At 34.5% G+C, this 18,240-nt stretch overlaps 1 protein-coding gene across 1 annotated transcript in view; it reads right to left on the bottom strand.

Moving 5' to 3' along the window:
* Positions 1 to 2,433: 2,433 nt before the first annotated feature.
* Positions 2,434 to 18,240, bottom strand: part of LOC112499648 (protein FAM192A) — a 17,993-nt gene continuing 2,186 nt past the window's right edge. The window contains exons 2-8 of the mRNA XM_025102959.1: positions 11,247 to 11,413; positions 10,908 to 10,982; positions 7,584 to 7,641; positions 4,468 to 4,523; positions 3,623 to 3,685; positions 2,839 to 2,907; positions 2,434 to 2,762 (exon numbers count right to left, since the gene is read on the bottom strand). Of these exons, the coding sequence (XP_024958727.1) occupies positions 2,553 to 2,762; positions 2,839 to 2,907; positions 3,623 to 3,685; positions 4,468 to 4,523; positions 7,584 to 7,641; positions 10,908 to 10,982; positions 11,247 to 11,306 (591 nt within the window). The 5' untranslated portion in view covers positions 11,307 to 11,413 and the 3' untranslated portion in view covers positions 2,434 to 2,552. The remainder of the gene's footprint in view (positions 2,763 to 2,838; positions 2,908 to 3,622; positions 3,686 to 4,467; positions 4,524 to 7,583; positions 7,642 to 10,907; positions 10,983 to 11,246; positions 11,414 to 18,240) is intronic.

Raw genomic sequence — 18,240 nt, forward strand, 5'->3', positions numbered from 1 at the left:
TTTTTAATTATCTTTTCTTTAGAAAGGACCTAATAATAGTAAAAGAAATATGTTTATAAATTTCTAATATAAAAAACACATACATCACTTACAAGACGGAATATTTCCTCACGTGCACTAAACAGGGAATAAAGAAAAAAAGTTGGGGTGTTACAACAGGTGCATGGAACCTGGTCCCCATCCTATAGGTCCGTCCTGCTTGGAATTGTATGATGATAAGACAATATTTATGAGGATTTTAATAAGTTAATTTTTTAATCTAACGGCTAAAAAAATAAGGAATTTCAACCGCCTTCAATTGATAGCTCACAAAAAATCAGGCATTCATTACTTCATATATCTTCAAACTACATTAATCTTTACATTTATCTTCACTTTCAACCACATTCACGACCTTTTACATACATTCAATCACTTTCACTTGCATGAATAAAATTTCAATCATAGTGAATATCAATAGGTAAATAAATGTACATTCTCACCAAAAGAAATTCGTTCTAAGGGGAAGACATTCCATATAAATGAAAACAGACATTTCTTAATGTTTTAATTTACATTAGAACAATAAATTAATATGTGAGTTCGTATTGATACAACATTTGACACCGGAATCAAGGAATTTATGGATGGATTAATGGAGACGTAATGTAATAGCAAGGATGCTTCTTACTATGTATTAATTTCATGAATGCACAAAGGTATATTGCTACTTTGTTCATGAGAAGGTAGTTGATACTCCTTGTAAACAACAAGCTATCAAGACGATTTGGGTCCATTTAGGAGATCAACCTACCTATGTATTGAGAAAGTCGCTTTGAAGATCATAAGGTAATTTGTTAGAGATGAAGTCATCTTTCCAAAAAGAATAACAAGTTAAAGGCACGTGACAAGTTGGACATGATTTATGTCTAGGCTTCAACTTAAGAGTATGAATCATAGTTTAGCTTTGTCTATTCGTTTACTTTAATCTTCATGGTTATATAAGTAGGTGATGTTTCTAATGTGTATATATATAAAGGGGTTTTAATTCTTCATAATACTGGACAATTTTTCTTGATTATATTTTGTATTAGGGCTGCTAATGCTATAATGACAGTTGTTTAATTTCTTATCTCGTTATTGTCTTCTCTAAAAGAAAATGAAAATTTCTTAAAGTAGGGTTTTTACTACAAACCAAAGATGTACTTGTATGATTGGTATTTCAAGTCATCTACTTATCAGTTTATTTGTGTTCATCCATCATGTGGATGCATCTCTTTCATCCTAATCTGTATGTTGTTGTAGAAAATAGTGAAAGTTTGAAATCAAAGACCTTGTTTGTCTTTTAAAGAAAAAGCTTTTATTAGTCTCTTATGTCTGATTCTTTAAGAGATGGCGTCATTCATCCCGTTTGGTGTTTCCAATTTTTTAGAGGCACTTGTGTCTTATTGTCCTCTTATCTGGTAAGAGGTAAACCAACCTCTTATTTGTCTCTTATTGTTCTCCAAACTTTCAACAACGATGTTTCTCAATCGATTAACTTTAATCGACCATTTCTCGCAATCGATCCTTATCAAATCGATCCCACCTCTCTCAATGATGTATTTTAATAGGATTTAAATGTGTTAAATACCTTAATGACATATATTTTTTTAAATGAATGCTGATTATGTAATTTAAATGTAAATTTCGTAATAATGATGATAAAATATGAGAAATTATATAAATCCATCTATAAATTCAACATTATACTTTTCTAATGAGTAAAAGACAATTTATAAAAATTCAGATATTTATCAGTTTATAAAAACAAACAGTCTTATTAATTCAAATTTCAGACTTCAACATCATCTCTTATCAATCATAAGTGAAATAAAACTTCAGACTTTGCACCTCTTAAAAACAACACTATCAAAGTGTTGTTTTGCAGGTAGACGTTCAATTGAGGAAATTGACATTTATAGATTTGGTGGTCAGCATGCAAATACTACCAATAATGCTGTTATGATCACCCATATTCCATCTGGGCTGACAGTTGCTATACACAAGATGAAGGATGGTAAATGATCCAAAACTGACTGCAATTATATGCAACCTTGGAATCCATGTTATCACTATAATATTTAGTTAGATGTCTTAATGGTAAAAATGATGGTTGTTGAATTACTCAATTTTTGTAATTGTTTGTTATTCAAGTGTTGTGATGATACATCACAACACACGTAGATTGGTAGTGAGGATATATCTGAATGTATACCCCGCAAGGGCGAGTTACAGATCACAAGATAGGCTTCACTCATCATTCCATCAGCAATGTGATACAGGGAGAGAGTTTCGACTACTTTATCTTTTGCAGCAAGAAGTGGATGCAGTTTTCCATTTTGATTCAAAAACTGCAATAAGCAATTTTCTTCTTTCACCGACAGATCAACAAGGTTGTAAAGAGAATAAATATTGTCAATGAAAGGTGGTGGTGTTTGTCTTGGAATATTTTCAATTTGAAACGCATCTGGAATTTTCAGTGAAACCAAAAGCCATTAAAAGTTGACATCTATATCTATATCTATATATATCTAACCATCGCTTTCGTCACTGTATGAAACAAGGCCTCCAGTAGCAACATTGTGGATATCCAACCCTGAGGGTCTCTCTGTGTCAGTAGCAGTATTGTTTCTTCTCGAGACACCTTCAAATTCTTCAGAGTTCCTCCTTGCTTTCTTCACTTTTATAACTACTCCTAATGACCGTCTCTGTGTCCTCTTCTCCCTGTGTGATGCTTGTTCCTACAAACCAAATGCATAAAATAAAATTATCCAACAAACTGCTACCTCATACAGGAATGTATCAACCAAATCTAACCTCAAATTTAGGAACCACGGGCGTTTCCTTTAGCTCATGTAGAACAGCAGATTGTGCAGCCACTGCTTCCTTCATTAATGCATAACAAAATGGTTTGGTAAAGAATAACAATTCTAAAAGGCACAGTGCATTTTAACTTGTCCTAACAAAACAAGATCAAGAAAGACACTTGATGGCAACTGCCAACCATACTTCACATCTGAGTAAAAAGAAAAAAAAGGAGTCTTTGGAGGAGATAAACCTAGCTTTAGTAGACTAGATGATACATTTCTAGGAACGATCATCAACAGAAGGTCCATTTCTTTCTTTTTTAATATATCTTCCTTCCAAAAAAACAGTAGAATGAACTTCTTTGATGCCAATGATCCACTACTGATGGAAGACCACAGCAACAAACAAATATTCAAAATGTGCAAATCATAATAGCAGGGGAAGAACCAGGATCATAAGTGACAAAAATACAATGGATAAAGAATCAAATCTTAACTTCATAACACCGTTGAAATTATAAATAAAAAAAAGCGAACTTCCATCCAAAAAGCTCACACGAAAAGCATATGCTCTCCTTTGCGAGGGTTTCTGTCATTAAAATTAAGAAGCATGCCCTACTCAATTTTTCTAAACTCCCCTTCTTGGCAGGCTTAGTTAACTCAAATAATATCTATGCTTTCCTAAGCAACTTAACACCCTCTGAGTTTGCTTAAAGAAAGTCCAACATAATGCATGAAAGGCTACGCCACACTTAAAAGCAAAGATTGTGTAAAAGAACATATTGTTAACTTACTTGAAAACTCCGCAGTTGTTGGGCTTCATCATCTGCCAATTGCTGCTCATATTCTCTCCTTGACTAGACAAATGAATGAATTTTCAGAAAATAATTCAATCTGAAGGAAAAAAAGATAACTGAACATGACAAGAATGAGTTTGTTTTGGAACCATTTAGAACCCACACAAATTTCATTTTCCAAACAGAATAAACAATGATAGTGGTAATCATAGTAAGGCAGTCGAGCATACCCAATCATACAAACAATAGTTTGCCCGCAGACAGTAAAAAACACAGGTAATCGACTCAAATTAAATAAACTCCAAAAATGTAACATGAGAATGAACAACTATATGAACTAGATGTTCTAGTGTTTGGTTGGATGTGGCTGTGTGTTTAAAGCTGGCACGGGATAACATATGAGGGTGTATGAAAGGATTGACATAACATATACTAGAAAAGTTTTGCAGCATTCCATCAAAGATAAACAACCCTTCGAGCCAATAACACATAAAATCGAGCAAATAACATCATTTGACTAACAAATAGATTACACGCACTTGGAATGATAACACTTTGAATAGTCAACTAGTCAGCTATATCAGGATCATGTGAAACATTTCTAGCAAACTCAAGACCCCAACGCTGGATAAAAATGTTGTGGTGATGCACAGAAAATTTTGCATGAAGGTTGGTAACTTTCATAGTATCTGACAACAGTCATTCCAACAGTAAACAGCAAAAAGACAATGACTCCCTCAACTAGCAACAACAATGAAACCTTTACACCAAACTAGCTGGGGTGAGTGTAGACTGAATTAATAATCAAATAAACTCAAATTTAATATCAAAAACAAAATTACCAGCTCCAGCTTATCAAGGAACTCAGTCTCATCTTCATCCAACGCTTTTGGAGGTCCTGCAGTAATAAATTATAAAAACAAACAATGAACTATTCAACTATCTTTTCAAATTCTGCACACTTTTAAGATTCAGCAAATAAACAAAATTGTTATCCCACTCAGCCTTTACATAGAACATGACTATTTATTTATACACATGCTCAGTGGTGAATCTAGGAATCTGATACAGGGTATACACTACTAATATATCCAGTAAGAAGCAAGAACAACTACAATCACAAAGAAATCAGGGATTGAAGTAAGGCCACTAGAGAGACTGAAAGTAGTAATGCATAACTAACTCAACAATAATACCATTTGTATTGGGCATAATATTAAACATTGATGCCTAGTTTCGTCATGTCAAGCATGTTTGTAAACAGATTATGCTGCAGCAAATCACCTGGCTCAATGTTCTAGAAGGCATTGGCGGAGCTAAATGGAACCTTCTGCTGCTTAGTTGTCTATGAAGGAATTAAGTAGATAACCAAGGGGATACACAAGTGGTTTTGATACATAATGGAAAATTATTCCTAGATTATGTTAGCATATGGGAATTAGAATTCCGAAACTATATCATTTTGATACAATTGCTTTTCGAAATGACTAATTTCATCATTTTAATGGCAATTTTAATTGGCAAGAAGTGGAAAGGTCTTGCGTTCGATCAGTGACCTATTACACATTCTTTCAAAGGTGGCTGCTTCTAGGCAAACCTCTTGGTTGTCTCTGCACCCTTGCCTCCTCTACCTAGGTACGGATTGGATGCTCCTCCTGCTCGAGCAGGACTCTCAGACTTTTATCACTGAGCGGTCATTTAGGGGCCTTAGCCGGTGATCCAGGTTGTTTCCCTCTCGATGATGAAGCTTATCCCCCATTGTCTCACTGGCCGACTTTGGCCCTTGTTATTTTGAGGTAATATCTAGTATTCAAAGTTTGCCTTAATTTGGTACCAATCTTGCGGCCCGCACCGGAACAATGCTTTACCCCTAGATATATACACATATGACGTAATTTTGTTTATAAAAAACCAATTATTTCGTTTCTTTGGGCCACAAGCCATTTGCCAGGACTTTTGGGTTTAATACCGATATTTTAGCAACAAATCTAATAACTTGTTGCAGAAGATTTTTAAGAATTCTAATTTCAAAAATCATAATATTTTTTGAAAATTTTAATAGAGGTTTGGGTTTTATAAGTTATTTGGAAGAATCATATTTCATCGGGCCGTAATCAAAGGATCGCGCAATCAAACCTAGGGAGGATCACAATAGGGGTTCTGTTCATTTGTCTGTTTAGTAGGCTTAATTTTGTATGCAAATGCATTTTAACTTGGCTCTTGCACCCTCCAAGTCCAGCCTTCTAGCTTCTTTGCGCTGCCGCATGTTATGGATGGTTTAGAAAGAGCAACGAACAAGAAGAGTAAAGTTATACAAAAACACAAGAACTTAAAGCTCTAAAATTTATCTATGGAAGTTGGTTGCATTCACAGGGATGGGTCAAGAAGACGACCAAAATTCGTTTTGGGTATTCAACGAAACCTTATGAAAAGTCAACTTTTTCCCTTGAACTTCATAGTTTAGTTTTTTATTATCATTGTTTCATTAAACGTTTTAAAGTTCATATTTTAGTCACTTGTGTTAAAAAAGAGCGTAATTTTTTTGCCTTTCTCTAAATATTATAATTTACCAATGTGAACCTAAAAAGACTAACTGGATTTCTATTCACAACAATTTCACAAGAATATAAAAATAACATTTAAAATGTCAAAATATTTGATTTATCAACTATTGTTCATTTTTTATTCTTAAATTTTATTAAGGCTTCTTTAGATTTTTTTGTCATCAAGGGTTTAAGGTTGATTTAGATTTTACAGTGATTTTAGATACCATTTATGTGTTAGTGACTTGGTCATTTAGATTAGTCATTTTTAATATAATTTTACTGCTTAGATTATTAGCTGTCATTTAACAATGTCTTTAGAAAAATATGATTAGTGTTTGAATGGCAGTTTGACTTATCGAAAGACCAATTGCTGAAAAGATTAGTTTAAAGGATATTGTGTAAGACAGACTTCAAAACTGCAAAAGCTCAACGAGTTCTATTTTGATGAACAATGTTTGAGTTCATAATTTTTTCTTGTTTAAGATTTTTAATATGTTACAACTTTGAATCACCCCAAGATGAGTGCTACTTCCTTGGAGCATGTGGTAGCACAATCAAGACAACGACGATTTGAGCATGGGCGGAACATAAGCCTTCTAACCCCGGGGGCCAAACCTAATTTTTTCTGTGTCGCACAGACGAGTCTAATTTTCTTCATTGTAATAATGTAACATATATTGTTATCTCGGTTGTGCTACCACAGGCTCCGAGGAAGTAGCACTCATCTTGGGGTGTGCTAAATATTTTTGGATCAGAATTTTTTCATTTTTCATCCAATTTGATCATTTTTTTTTGTTCCAAATAGATTAGTAATTTTTTTAGATTTTTTTATTTCTTAGTTTAATGCTTTGATTTAACACGTAAATTGCTTTGAATGGATAAATCAATCATTTGCCTCTAGGGATCAACATCAACGCTCTCATACCTACTACTTGATGTGATTGAGATTGATTTAGTGATTCCCTTTTTGCATCCCAAATTCGATCTCAAAGAAGAAATTTTAAATTTAGAGGACAATAAGGGACTACATCAGAAAGTAAACCCCTAATTTACAATAGAGTAAATTACGTTTTTCGTCCCTATGGTTTGTTAAAAATTGTGGATTTCGTCCCTGTGGTTCTAAAATTTTGGTTTTCATCCCTATGGTTTGCAATTCATTTCTATTTTTGTCCCCAAGTCCAAAACACTATTTTTAAGTATGAAGGACTAAAAAAGAAATGAATTGTAAACCATAGGGAGGAAAAAAGCAATAAATTTTAAATCACAAGTATGAAAAGGGTAATGAATTATAAACAATAAGGATGAAAATTGTAATTCAAAACCATAAGGACGAAAATAGAAATTTTCAACAAACCACTGGGACTAAAAACGTAATTTACTCTTTACAATATCTAACAAAAAATGACACTCACTATGCTTGAAGCGTTCGTTGAACTCTGCATCTTTTTTGTCCTTATTTTCCTTTAATATCTGCACCAAATGATTTAAACAAGTAAAATCAATGATCTGTGAATTAAAATGGCAAGCTTGAAAAGATTACAACCTAATGCAAAAATATCCATAGAGAAGTCTCTAAAAGGTCACAGAAATTGTATAGCATAACTGCATAATTTTGATAGCATTAACTATAGTATGAAAACCACGATTGAAACAAGTTACACAAAGTAGTTTTCTATGTTGATATAAGCAACAATAGAGCATTTTCTCTTAAACTAGTTGGAGTTTTAAATTGATACCCATCAACAACCATATTGAGGTAACCAAGTGGTTCTGCAACACAAACAGTGTTCCTTTTTCATATCTAATACCTACTCTATATTCTGAATAACGATTATCCAAACCTATTTTCACTAATTCCACCCATGTATAGTGTGGTTCTTCCTTTCTTCGGTGTTCAAAGAGATTGATAGCTTTACAAGAAAGGATTTAAAGCAAACTCAGATGCAAATTCAAATAAATCAGTCAATGACTACGTTAAAATTCCCATGGTGCATGTAAGCTCGAGTCCGTTTACATACATTTGTATGTCGATCTCAAGCCTGGGTTGTAGACAATGGTGCTACCAACCATCTCATCAACACTTGGTCTTCTTCATCACATTTATATAAACCATCCAAGCCTTCTATCTGCCATCTTTCCTAACGGTCATGAAATCAATGAAGCGCATTGTCCAGTTGTACATTAACCATCAATTAGCCATTAACTCCATATGTAAACTCCACGCATAAATACCTTGTCATTTTCAAATTTCTCAAACTAGTATTTTCAGGCTCAAATAAAAGAGGGTAATGGCTTATGGAATTCTCTTTGAGGCAGTCTATCTTCTAAAAGGATCATGCCAAGGTTGGCAACAGAATACCTATGATCATATCCTGTTCTAGTAATGTTTCTTGTGGCCTGATAGGCTAAGACATAGTCGTCTTTCTTCTTAAAAAAATAAAGTATCAAAGATGCTTTTCATGTTCTAAATAATCATAATCTTGAAAGTTGTGATGTTTGTCCCTTACTTAGACAATCATCTGTGTCTTTTCCTGCAAGTCATTCTTATTCTGCAGAAAGTTCTGACCTAATCCATGTAGATGTATAAGGCCATAAAGGCATACTACTCTTAGAGAGCATAGGTACTTTCTCATTGCTATGATGATCACTCTAGAGCCACTTGGACGCTTCTAATGGCATGTAAACATCATTTTCCATCACACATAAAGCCTTCCACAGTTATGTTCATAAGGGCTTCTTGATCATTGATAAGGAGCATAGAATAGAAGAATAACCTTTTGTGACTTTTGATTATTTTTTCAATTAAATGTTATCACATAGGAAATCCCCTTCATATAATTTGACTTGGATTGTGATAAACTAATCATTTGCTTGGTAGAAATAATCAAACTTGATTTTCTAACAAAAGAAACATAGTGTGGAGTTAAAGTAACTCTCAAGCACTACAATTCAGATAGAAAATTAAGATGATAAGAATTGCTAATGGGGCCACAATTATTAATCACACTTTAAAACAAGATTTCCCTCTATAGCATGATGTGATTCATCAATCTTTCTGCTAATATATAACACAGCAAAATGAGAGAATTGAGGAATGTGAGGCGGATCTTATCAATATATATATACACACACACACGCACTGTTACACACAACTCAAATACATAGCAAGTACAAACCTCCAATGCAGCAACAAGCCATACTTTGATAGAGGCAGAAGAGAGAAGGGTTTAAAGCATGAGTGGAGAAGTTCTAAGGACTAGGTATTTAATATTAGGGTTTGACTTATATCATCTATTTAGTAACTCTTTTCTTAAGAAGTCTAGGAGATGAGAAAACTTATTGAATATTAAGGTTTGACTAGGTATAAGGCGCGCCTAGGCCCACAATAGGCCTCAGCCAAGGCACAACGCCTTAGTGAGCTTCGTGAATACGCCTAGCCTCGACTTCAAAAATCACGAAGACCTTGAGCCTTATGTGCCTCAAGCACGCTTTTAACACCTATGGTGATAACAAGCACCTCCTTGAGGTTGCAAGGGCCATTAAATTCCAAGCTAATTTTCCTCCCGTTATTGGGTACAATTTGTACTAGTTGCAATCCATCTCATCAATAAAATGTCATTACACATTCTAAAACTTTCAGCTCCCCATATGAATTTCTTTCCATCGCCTACTTCTTCTGATGATTTGAGAGTAGTAGATTTCTTTGCCCATGTCACTCGTCACACAAGTGAAACTGATAAGAATCCCTGATATCTTGCAATTAGAAAGAATTAAATCGCTGATATCTTGCAATTAGAAAAGATTCTCTCCGATTACAATTCATTGCCAAGAATAAACCCCTGTAAATTAGTTTTGTGGTTGAAATCCTTGTATATAGACGGCATGGCTATACATTATATAAGACACAGAAAATTCCAATCTCTATGTTTATTTTCACACACGATGGCCACAAGAGCTACTCCATCTGTTTTTCTGGGACACTTGTTAACAGCCAATTAGAGAAAACCAGTAGGCATCATGTAGAATTTCATAAACCAAGCTTCCATACAAATTCTGGGGTCATTCCAATATGTAGAACACATGATAATTGGGAATGGCAACAGATTGAAAGGCCTAACTGCATGGTAATCTGGAACCTCTGTGTAAATTGTTTTTGTTTTCAATGAAGTTTCTCCTTGGGTTCCGTCCCCCCTTTTCAACCCTAAGAGCCATTCCAATCTCTCTGTTTAATTTTGCACATGATGGCCCCAAGAGCTATTACATCTGTTTTTCTGGGACACTCATGGACAGCCAATTAGAGAAAATCAGTAGGCATCGTGTAGAATTTTATAAACCAAGCTTCCATACAAATCCTGAGGTCATTCACATTTGTAGAAAGCATGGTAATCGGGAACCTCTGGATGGCAACAAATTGAAAGGCCTAAGTATTTATGGTTGACACCAATTAATCGGAGGCATGATATATACTGCATATAGAGGTGAAGAGGGGGAGAGGGTGAGGGAAAGACCCAAACGGTTGTCTTAAGTTGTTACAGCATTGCAGCATGACTTGTTCAAAGTAATGATTTTTCATATCCAAAGAAAGTACCGCATTTTTTTTGTCACTACCGTGGAAAAGGTAGACATGGAGTATTGTCTTTACATAAAAGTGAAGGGATTTAGTGGAAGCAATCAAGTAAAAGCAACATAGAGATCAAATAATCAATGAATTTTTTATATATGGCTGAAGGGAAAACCTCAAAAAGGGGGCGATCTCTGTGGGCAGTTCCGTCCTCTACTCTAGGTCCTCGAGTTTTCTTGGCTTCGTCCAACTGTTAAACAAGTACCAAAACCATAAGTTACAAACATTTTATTAGGGTAATTTTGGTACTGGAATTGGACCAAACTCGGTTGAAGAAACGAGCCTTGGTTGCCAATTCCAAACTGATAAACCAAGCCCTCAAACACAGTAGCTGAATGAACGAGCAAACAGAAGTATCATCATGCAATACAATAAACACCAACAATAACAAAAGCAAGGAATGACGTCTTGAGAAAATGTAGAAAATTGAATTGGAGAAAGGATGATGATTTACCTGTTCCTGCGAGACAAAATTCATCAACCTGGTTGGCGGAGGGAACCCATCATCCGTCATCTCCCCGAGCCCTTCTTTTTCTATTACAAAAGTTCTTGGTTCTGCTAACTTTGAACTTCTTCAAAAATCCAGTTTTCTCATCTCTTTTGCTTTCAAGACATTCCCTCCTTAAAAAGATAAACAAATTAAAAAGAAAGTAAACAATAAATAAATAAAAGGATCGACATGTTTTGTTTATTATACAGTTATGTATCCGCACATGTTGCTGCACAAAACATATCGATTTTGAAGCCGAGAACACAAAATGGAAATCCTATTTCATGTTTTCTTCTATTTTCCGTCGCTCTCGACGTTAGTTTTATGGTTCTATGTGGTATATAAATGCAAGGTTAATATGTTCAATTGGAGAACTTAAATTACTTATTCGATATCATTCTATTTCTTTCTATATATGGAAAATTGATCCAATCCATTCGTTCGTAGAACTATTAACTCGACGCAGACATTGGATGCATAAGAATGTTGTGCTTAGCCTGGAATGCAATCATGAAGTTGGAAGTACTAAAAATTCCTAGAGGCATAACATCAGAAAGGCTTCCTTAACCAATTTCGTAGATCATATTTGTCCATACACTAATAAAGGATGTATGGATTCTCGAGAAGAGAGGAGCCATGTGGTCCCTCCCTCCCGACCAAGCGTATTGGTAAAAATATTTGGAAAAGGAACTGAAGCTACAAAAATAGTTATTAAATCATTAGCACCACATAAAAACATGGTTACATTTTTCATATGATCTCGTATAAATAGAGTAAAAAATAGAACAGAGCTGGAAGCTTCTTGTTCATATCTCCCATCAAACCATATCACATCCCAAAACTAATGAAATAATCTCAGTCGGTAACTTTCAATCATTGAGTTGCAGTATTGTTTCTTGGTCACTTGAACAGAAAGACGGTGTCCATGATACTTGTTATTGCCAGATTGATAGTGGTGACCAAAATGACACACCTTCGTTAGTCCAAGTGGATCAGGCACCCAAATTTCCATGATTACTCCTAACATAACTAATAAAAATTAGCAAGGACCCTATTGTTATAACATTTGGAGGGTCGGCCCTGATCACGTGCAGCCCGTGCGGCTGTATAGGAAATCAAAGTCTAAAGGGGCATCAAGTTGTCATCTATTACTAGTTTTGGGTGTAATAATTTGGGTATTGGACAAATGAGCTTTAACTATAAAAACAGGCCCAAGACCTATTAGTGATGAATACTGAATGCACATCGTGAACCAATTAACCCCATCATTCCAACAACTCAAATCTAATTTCTTGTTCTTCAAAGTTCTACTATTTTGATTTTCAAGGCATGGAGTTCTCCTTCCAGCCGATTAACGGTCATGAAATTAGCTTCAAGAAATCAAAGATGTAAATCTCGAATGACTGATTTCTACTGTTGATTGAACTTACCGAGTTGTTGTGTGATCATATTATGATTTATGGATCTTTAAATCTTTTTGCAAAAAAAATCTAAATTTCTAACTGATTATTATAAAGTTGGGTCATGTCGTCGTGTGGGTTACTGACCTACTAGGCTAAGGCTAAGGGGCTTTTGTCATTTTGATAATGAGTCTTCCTCTTGCATACTGAAATATCATATAATTGAAATTTTCAATGCACATGAGCACATCACTGTATCAACATAAATGGAGCACACTGCACAACATTAACAACATATTGTGATATTGTCTTAATTATTGGACACTTGTTCTTTGCAATGCACAGTAACATAGATTATGAATTTTACAATTTATTATTGTTCTTTTGACTTTTGTTTACTTTGAGGTTTGGCATTACTACATTAGATTTAGGGGCCGTTTGATTGGTTTTTTTATTAAGTTCTATATGGCTAAAGTTGTCTGTATGAATTAATCTGTTTGTATAACTTGGAAAAGTTTTTGTTTGTGAGAGTTTTTTCGTAGATGTAAGGAGCGTTTTTTCAGTTGGAAGGAACATGTTTGGAAAAAAAAACTTGGCTTTCTATATAAAGCTCCCTCAAGAAGCTTACTGGATAAGTGACTTTCTATATCATTAAGCCACTACAAAACAGTCATGCATAGTTGAACGAATAAGCTGGCAGTTCCATTAAGCTTATTAAGCTGCTAACAGATAGGCCCTTAGCCTTTAGTCATTAGACCTGTAACTTTTGAGTTTTACTTTTTGCTTACTATGACAATAATTTGGATGTAATTTACTATTTTAGTTAAAAACTAATTATAGTTTTCCTTCTTTTTTAAGTCTCATATATTGAAATAAAGTTTCTATTTTGATATTTTGAATTTGGAAAAGGGAAAACTGGAAAAGAAGGAAGCACGATGTTAATCTAGGATTTGTCCTTTTTATCATTCTATATTTCGTATTCGGGGTTTTGGTTTTTATGTCCCCCCCTCCCCATTGTATTTTTTTTTATTATAATTAATAAAAATCAACATTGGGATGAGACACAGTTTAAATAAGTTCTAAACTCTTTAAAAAATCGCATGTTTCGTTGTTCCATTGGCTTAAAAAAGGCTTAGGGGCATTTTTTTATTATTTTCGCACAGGGCATGACCTGCCCTGAACATTTGTATGCTAGAACTGGAAGGCCTCACGACTACAAAATAACAAACCTAATTGTCGTAGGGATTGGGAAAATTCTCTTATGAGGTGTGATGTTGCTCGATCTGGCATTATTATTACACAATTTCATATAGTAAAATATCTTTAAGTTAAAATATCAACTACCCATATTTTTTTGGAAATACTTGTCTCTCATCAACATGGTTTTTTACCAACTTCTACATCTTCTAACAGTTTCATGAAATTATGATCAAAAGGAAATCTAATATCCTCATTTCCCATAACATTGGGAGAATCATATAGTTACAACTCTTTTTGAATTTCTGATCTAGCCTGGTAAGAATACTTTTAGGCACCTTGGAAACACATATTGTAGATAAAAGAATGTAGCACACATATTGTAGATAATATATATATATATATACACACAAGCACACATACAGTAGATAAAAAAATGTGGCATGCAATAGCAATTAATTAAAAGTTGTTAGGTCCTTTCGGCATGTTGGTATGTTAATTTTCACATGTAATAAAGGCCTCACTATACAACATTTGTAGATGTTACAATTACCTGACACATAAATCAGAATGCAATGTTAGTTAAGAAGTCAGAGGTATGCTTAAAGCAAAAACTTCGAGTCAAAAATGGGAAGACATGCAACCGCATCATATTCCAACTGATTGCAATCACAACAACCTTATGCTTTATAGACGATACAAAAATGCACATCAACAAGCTTCTAGATTCAACGTAGATCATTGTTGTCAAGAGCTAGAGGCAGGACAAGGGGCCGTTTACAAAACACTTACCTTGGTAGGCGTTTACCGGTTCAATTACCTTACTGAGTGTGAACATAACAAGAACCGAGAATCTTACCCGATAAGAGGGAAGACAAGAATCGAAAGTCTTACCCGATAAGTGAGCGTGATGACTCCAAAGGGCCTTTGGCCTAGCGGTATCGTAGCCTTTGGCCTCCTAGGAGGTCAAGGGTTCAAACCTCACCATAGGTGAGGAGGGTGTGTGAGTTTATTTGTTGCATTTGCCGTATATAAATATTATATACTTCAAAAAAAAGTGAGGGTGATGACTCTTACCCATTAAGCACTTATCGGGTTATAAAGGCTTACCATCAATCCATTTTGATGACAAGGAATGTCACTCCATAAGATAAGTGAGAGTGTTGATTCTTGTCGGTAAGCGCTTACCAAACAACTCCCAAGTGACAATTGGTCTTGTCACCTAAGGCAAGAGTACTTGCCCGAGCTAATTGAGGCACAATCAACATTGTTAAGGCTCAAACCCATTTAGGCGCAAAGGGGTCTCGAGGCCTAGGTTGTACTATAGGAATGGCAATGGGCCGAGTTCGGACCGGTTTTTAGGGTCCCGTCCCCGAAATCATTAACCATAACCATCTTCGTAACCGTCCTGAACCCCGTCGGGGATATTATCAAGGATCTCCATCGGGTCCCCGAGGTTTCCCCGATCCCCCTATCGTGAACCCTTTAAGGATAAAAATAACCGTTACCCATTGGTTTTACCCGAAACTGGACCGGAAAAAACGCAAATTTCTCAAACAAAAATTGAGAATAAATCATGACAAAATTAGGATTAAATAGTGGAATTTGACCATATACACATGATCAAACATAATTAAACCAAAAGAAGATCAAAGTTTCCGAAACATGAATACATGATCAACCCAATTATGAACAAAAATGTCTTAAATTGCAATCTAAAAGTAAAGAGTAAATTACGTTTATAGTCCTTGTGATTTATTGAAAATTTCTATTTTTGTCCTCATGGAGCTCGGAAGTGAGAACTAGCTTATAGGAGCGAATCCACTTGATTTTATCCATATGTTATATAATTCATTACCTTTTTCGTCCATATGATTTAAAATCTATTGCTTTTTTGGTCTTTATGGTTTACAATTCATTTCTATTTTACTCCTTCATACTTAAAAGTAGTGCTTTGGAATTAAGGACTAAAATAGAAATGAATTGCAAACCATAGAAATGAAAACCAAAATTTTGAAACCACAAGGATAAAATTAGCAATTTTTAACAAACCACGGGGACGAAAAACGTAATGTACTCAAAAGTAAAGTAGAGTTTACACATAATCCAACTAACATTACGATTCACGAAGTTACCAAGTATCATAAGTAATAAATTATACTCCATACTTCTATGGTGCATACATCAAGTTCTAAATATTTTAGAGCAACAATAATACCAAGTTACCAACAGTAAATAGGAACATTATGTAAAGATTAAGAATATTTTATAGCAACAATAATCTTCACTTAGAGTTCGGGAAGAAACATAATAGGAACAAATCTAAACATTAAGCATAGACGGAAGAAACACTAATTAGGAACAAAGTGACAAAGGAGAGACCACGAGCGGAGCTAAGAGCGAGTGAGACTGAGAGTCCATGACCACGAGCGATGAGAGCAATAAGGAGAGATTGTCGATCGAGATTTTAGCGACTATGGTATGTGGATGGTCGACTTTTTTTTCCTGAGTTTTGAGTTCTAAGCGACGTGAAGACTGAAGACATATCTTAGTCTACTTGATTTCAAAATCAGAATTGGATTTATGGATCTAATTGAAATCCGTTTCTATCTAATTGAAAGCCTACTATTCCATTACTCCATTTGGGTTTGGGCTTTAAAATTTTTAATGTCTAATGGTAAGCCCAATGGTATTGGGTTTTGAATGATATATATATATATATATATATATATATATATATAATATCAGGTTGGGTCGGGACGGTCCAGTTAGTATCGTCCCCATCCCCATTAAGATCCCCAAAAATTTCCCCAATCCCCGCCCCGTTACGACGTTCCCAAACCTGACCCGAAATGTTCGATTTTCGGTTTTCACCGTCGGTTTTGGTTTTTTTTTGTCATCCCTATTGTAATATGTTTTCCATTAGGTTAGTGTAATATGTCACTTAAGGTCAAAACTAACCCTTTGAAATCCATAATGGATAACTGGATATATGTTGAGAATGAGAAATCACTAGACCTATTACTCAATCCTCATTAAAAAAGAATGTTGTGGGGACAGTAACTCTAGAAATTTGAATCAAACAAGAAGATCAACCAACACCAAACTACGAAAACGAATCTACATAATATGATTCTTCATTAAAATTACAAATCTTTTGATTCAAAATGTGTGCATGTATTACAAAACAACATGATTATAGAGCAACTAAGATTCTTTTTTTATCAATTTGTCAACGATCACAATGGTTTGTATGTCACCGAATTAAATATTAATTGACTTTATTTTCAAGAATATATATTATGAAAAACACAATAAACTATTTACATATCTCAAACTAAGGAGTTTCACGTCAAATTGAGCAACAATGTAGCTTATGTAGTTAACTATACAACACATTTATACATTTTTTTAGTAGATGTGACAACAATCTTTTGCTAAAAATAAAAGTAGCCTATAGTTTGTTTGGGAATGAATCAATAACTAGACAATAGTTCGTTCAACAAAAATAAATATGAGTTTTATGGCATAGAGATAAATTGTTGAAGCTAGGACAAGCTTTAATATGAGCAATAAATCAAGAACCAATTCCATTTTGGACTCCCCTGACTACAACCGTCTTTGTTGTCCACCGTGTCAAAAGGTTATGAGAAATTTATGAAACAAACACCCAAAAGAGGAAAACCCAAAATGATTGTTAATTTTCTCAAAATCCATAGTAAGCATCAAAAAGATCATGGAAACAAAGAAGGGAAATTGAGAAAAACTTACACAAAAAGGTGAGTTTAGTATGTACATGTGTATCATTCTTATTAAGATAAAGAACATATACAAGTGTTGATTTCCTCAAAATCCATAGTAATTACAAAAACAACTATGGGATTCAAACAAGAAGATGTATCAAAAACTATATATCTCTCATCGTGTAACGACACCAATTCCATAAGAGTGCCCTAACATGAAATTCACCCAATATCATTGAAAATGCAGCAGACATTCTCCGTTTCTACTTCTATTTTCTTTTCTATGATGTAAGGATTTGGATCAATGAATTGATATCCCCATTGAAAATGTTAAACTTATTAAAATATAAATGTTCTCGAATTTCTTCTACGGCCATACTAAGTTTGAGTGAATGATTTGAATAAACAACGTAGGGGTGTTCGCGGTCTGGTTTGGGCGGTTTAACCCCTTAAACCACAAACCAAACCGTAATGGCGGTTTATAAAATTTTCAAACCGAGCGGTTTGACATCAAGTGCCCAGACCGGTCAAACCAGACCACGAAAAGGCGGTCTGGTCTGACCGGTTTAGTCGGTTTGGACCTTTAATGGACTTTAAATATTAAACTTAAAAAACATA

Source organism: Cynara cardunculus, assembly GCF_001531365.2.
Source record: "Cynara cardunculus var. scolymus isolate 2C chromosome LG 16, CcrdV1, whole genome shotgun sequence".
Lineage (NCBI taxonomy): Eukaryota > Viridiplantae > Streptophyta > Magnoliopsida > Asterales > Asteraceae > Cynara > Cynara cardunculus.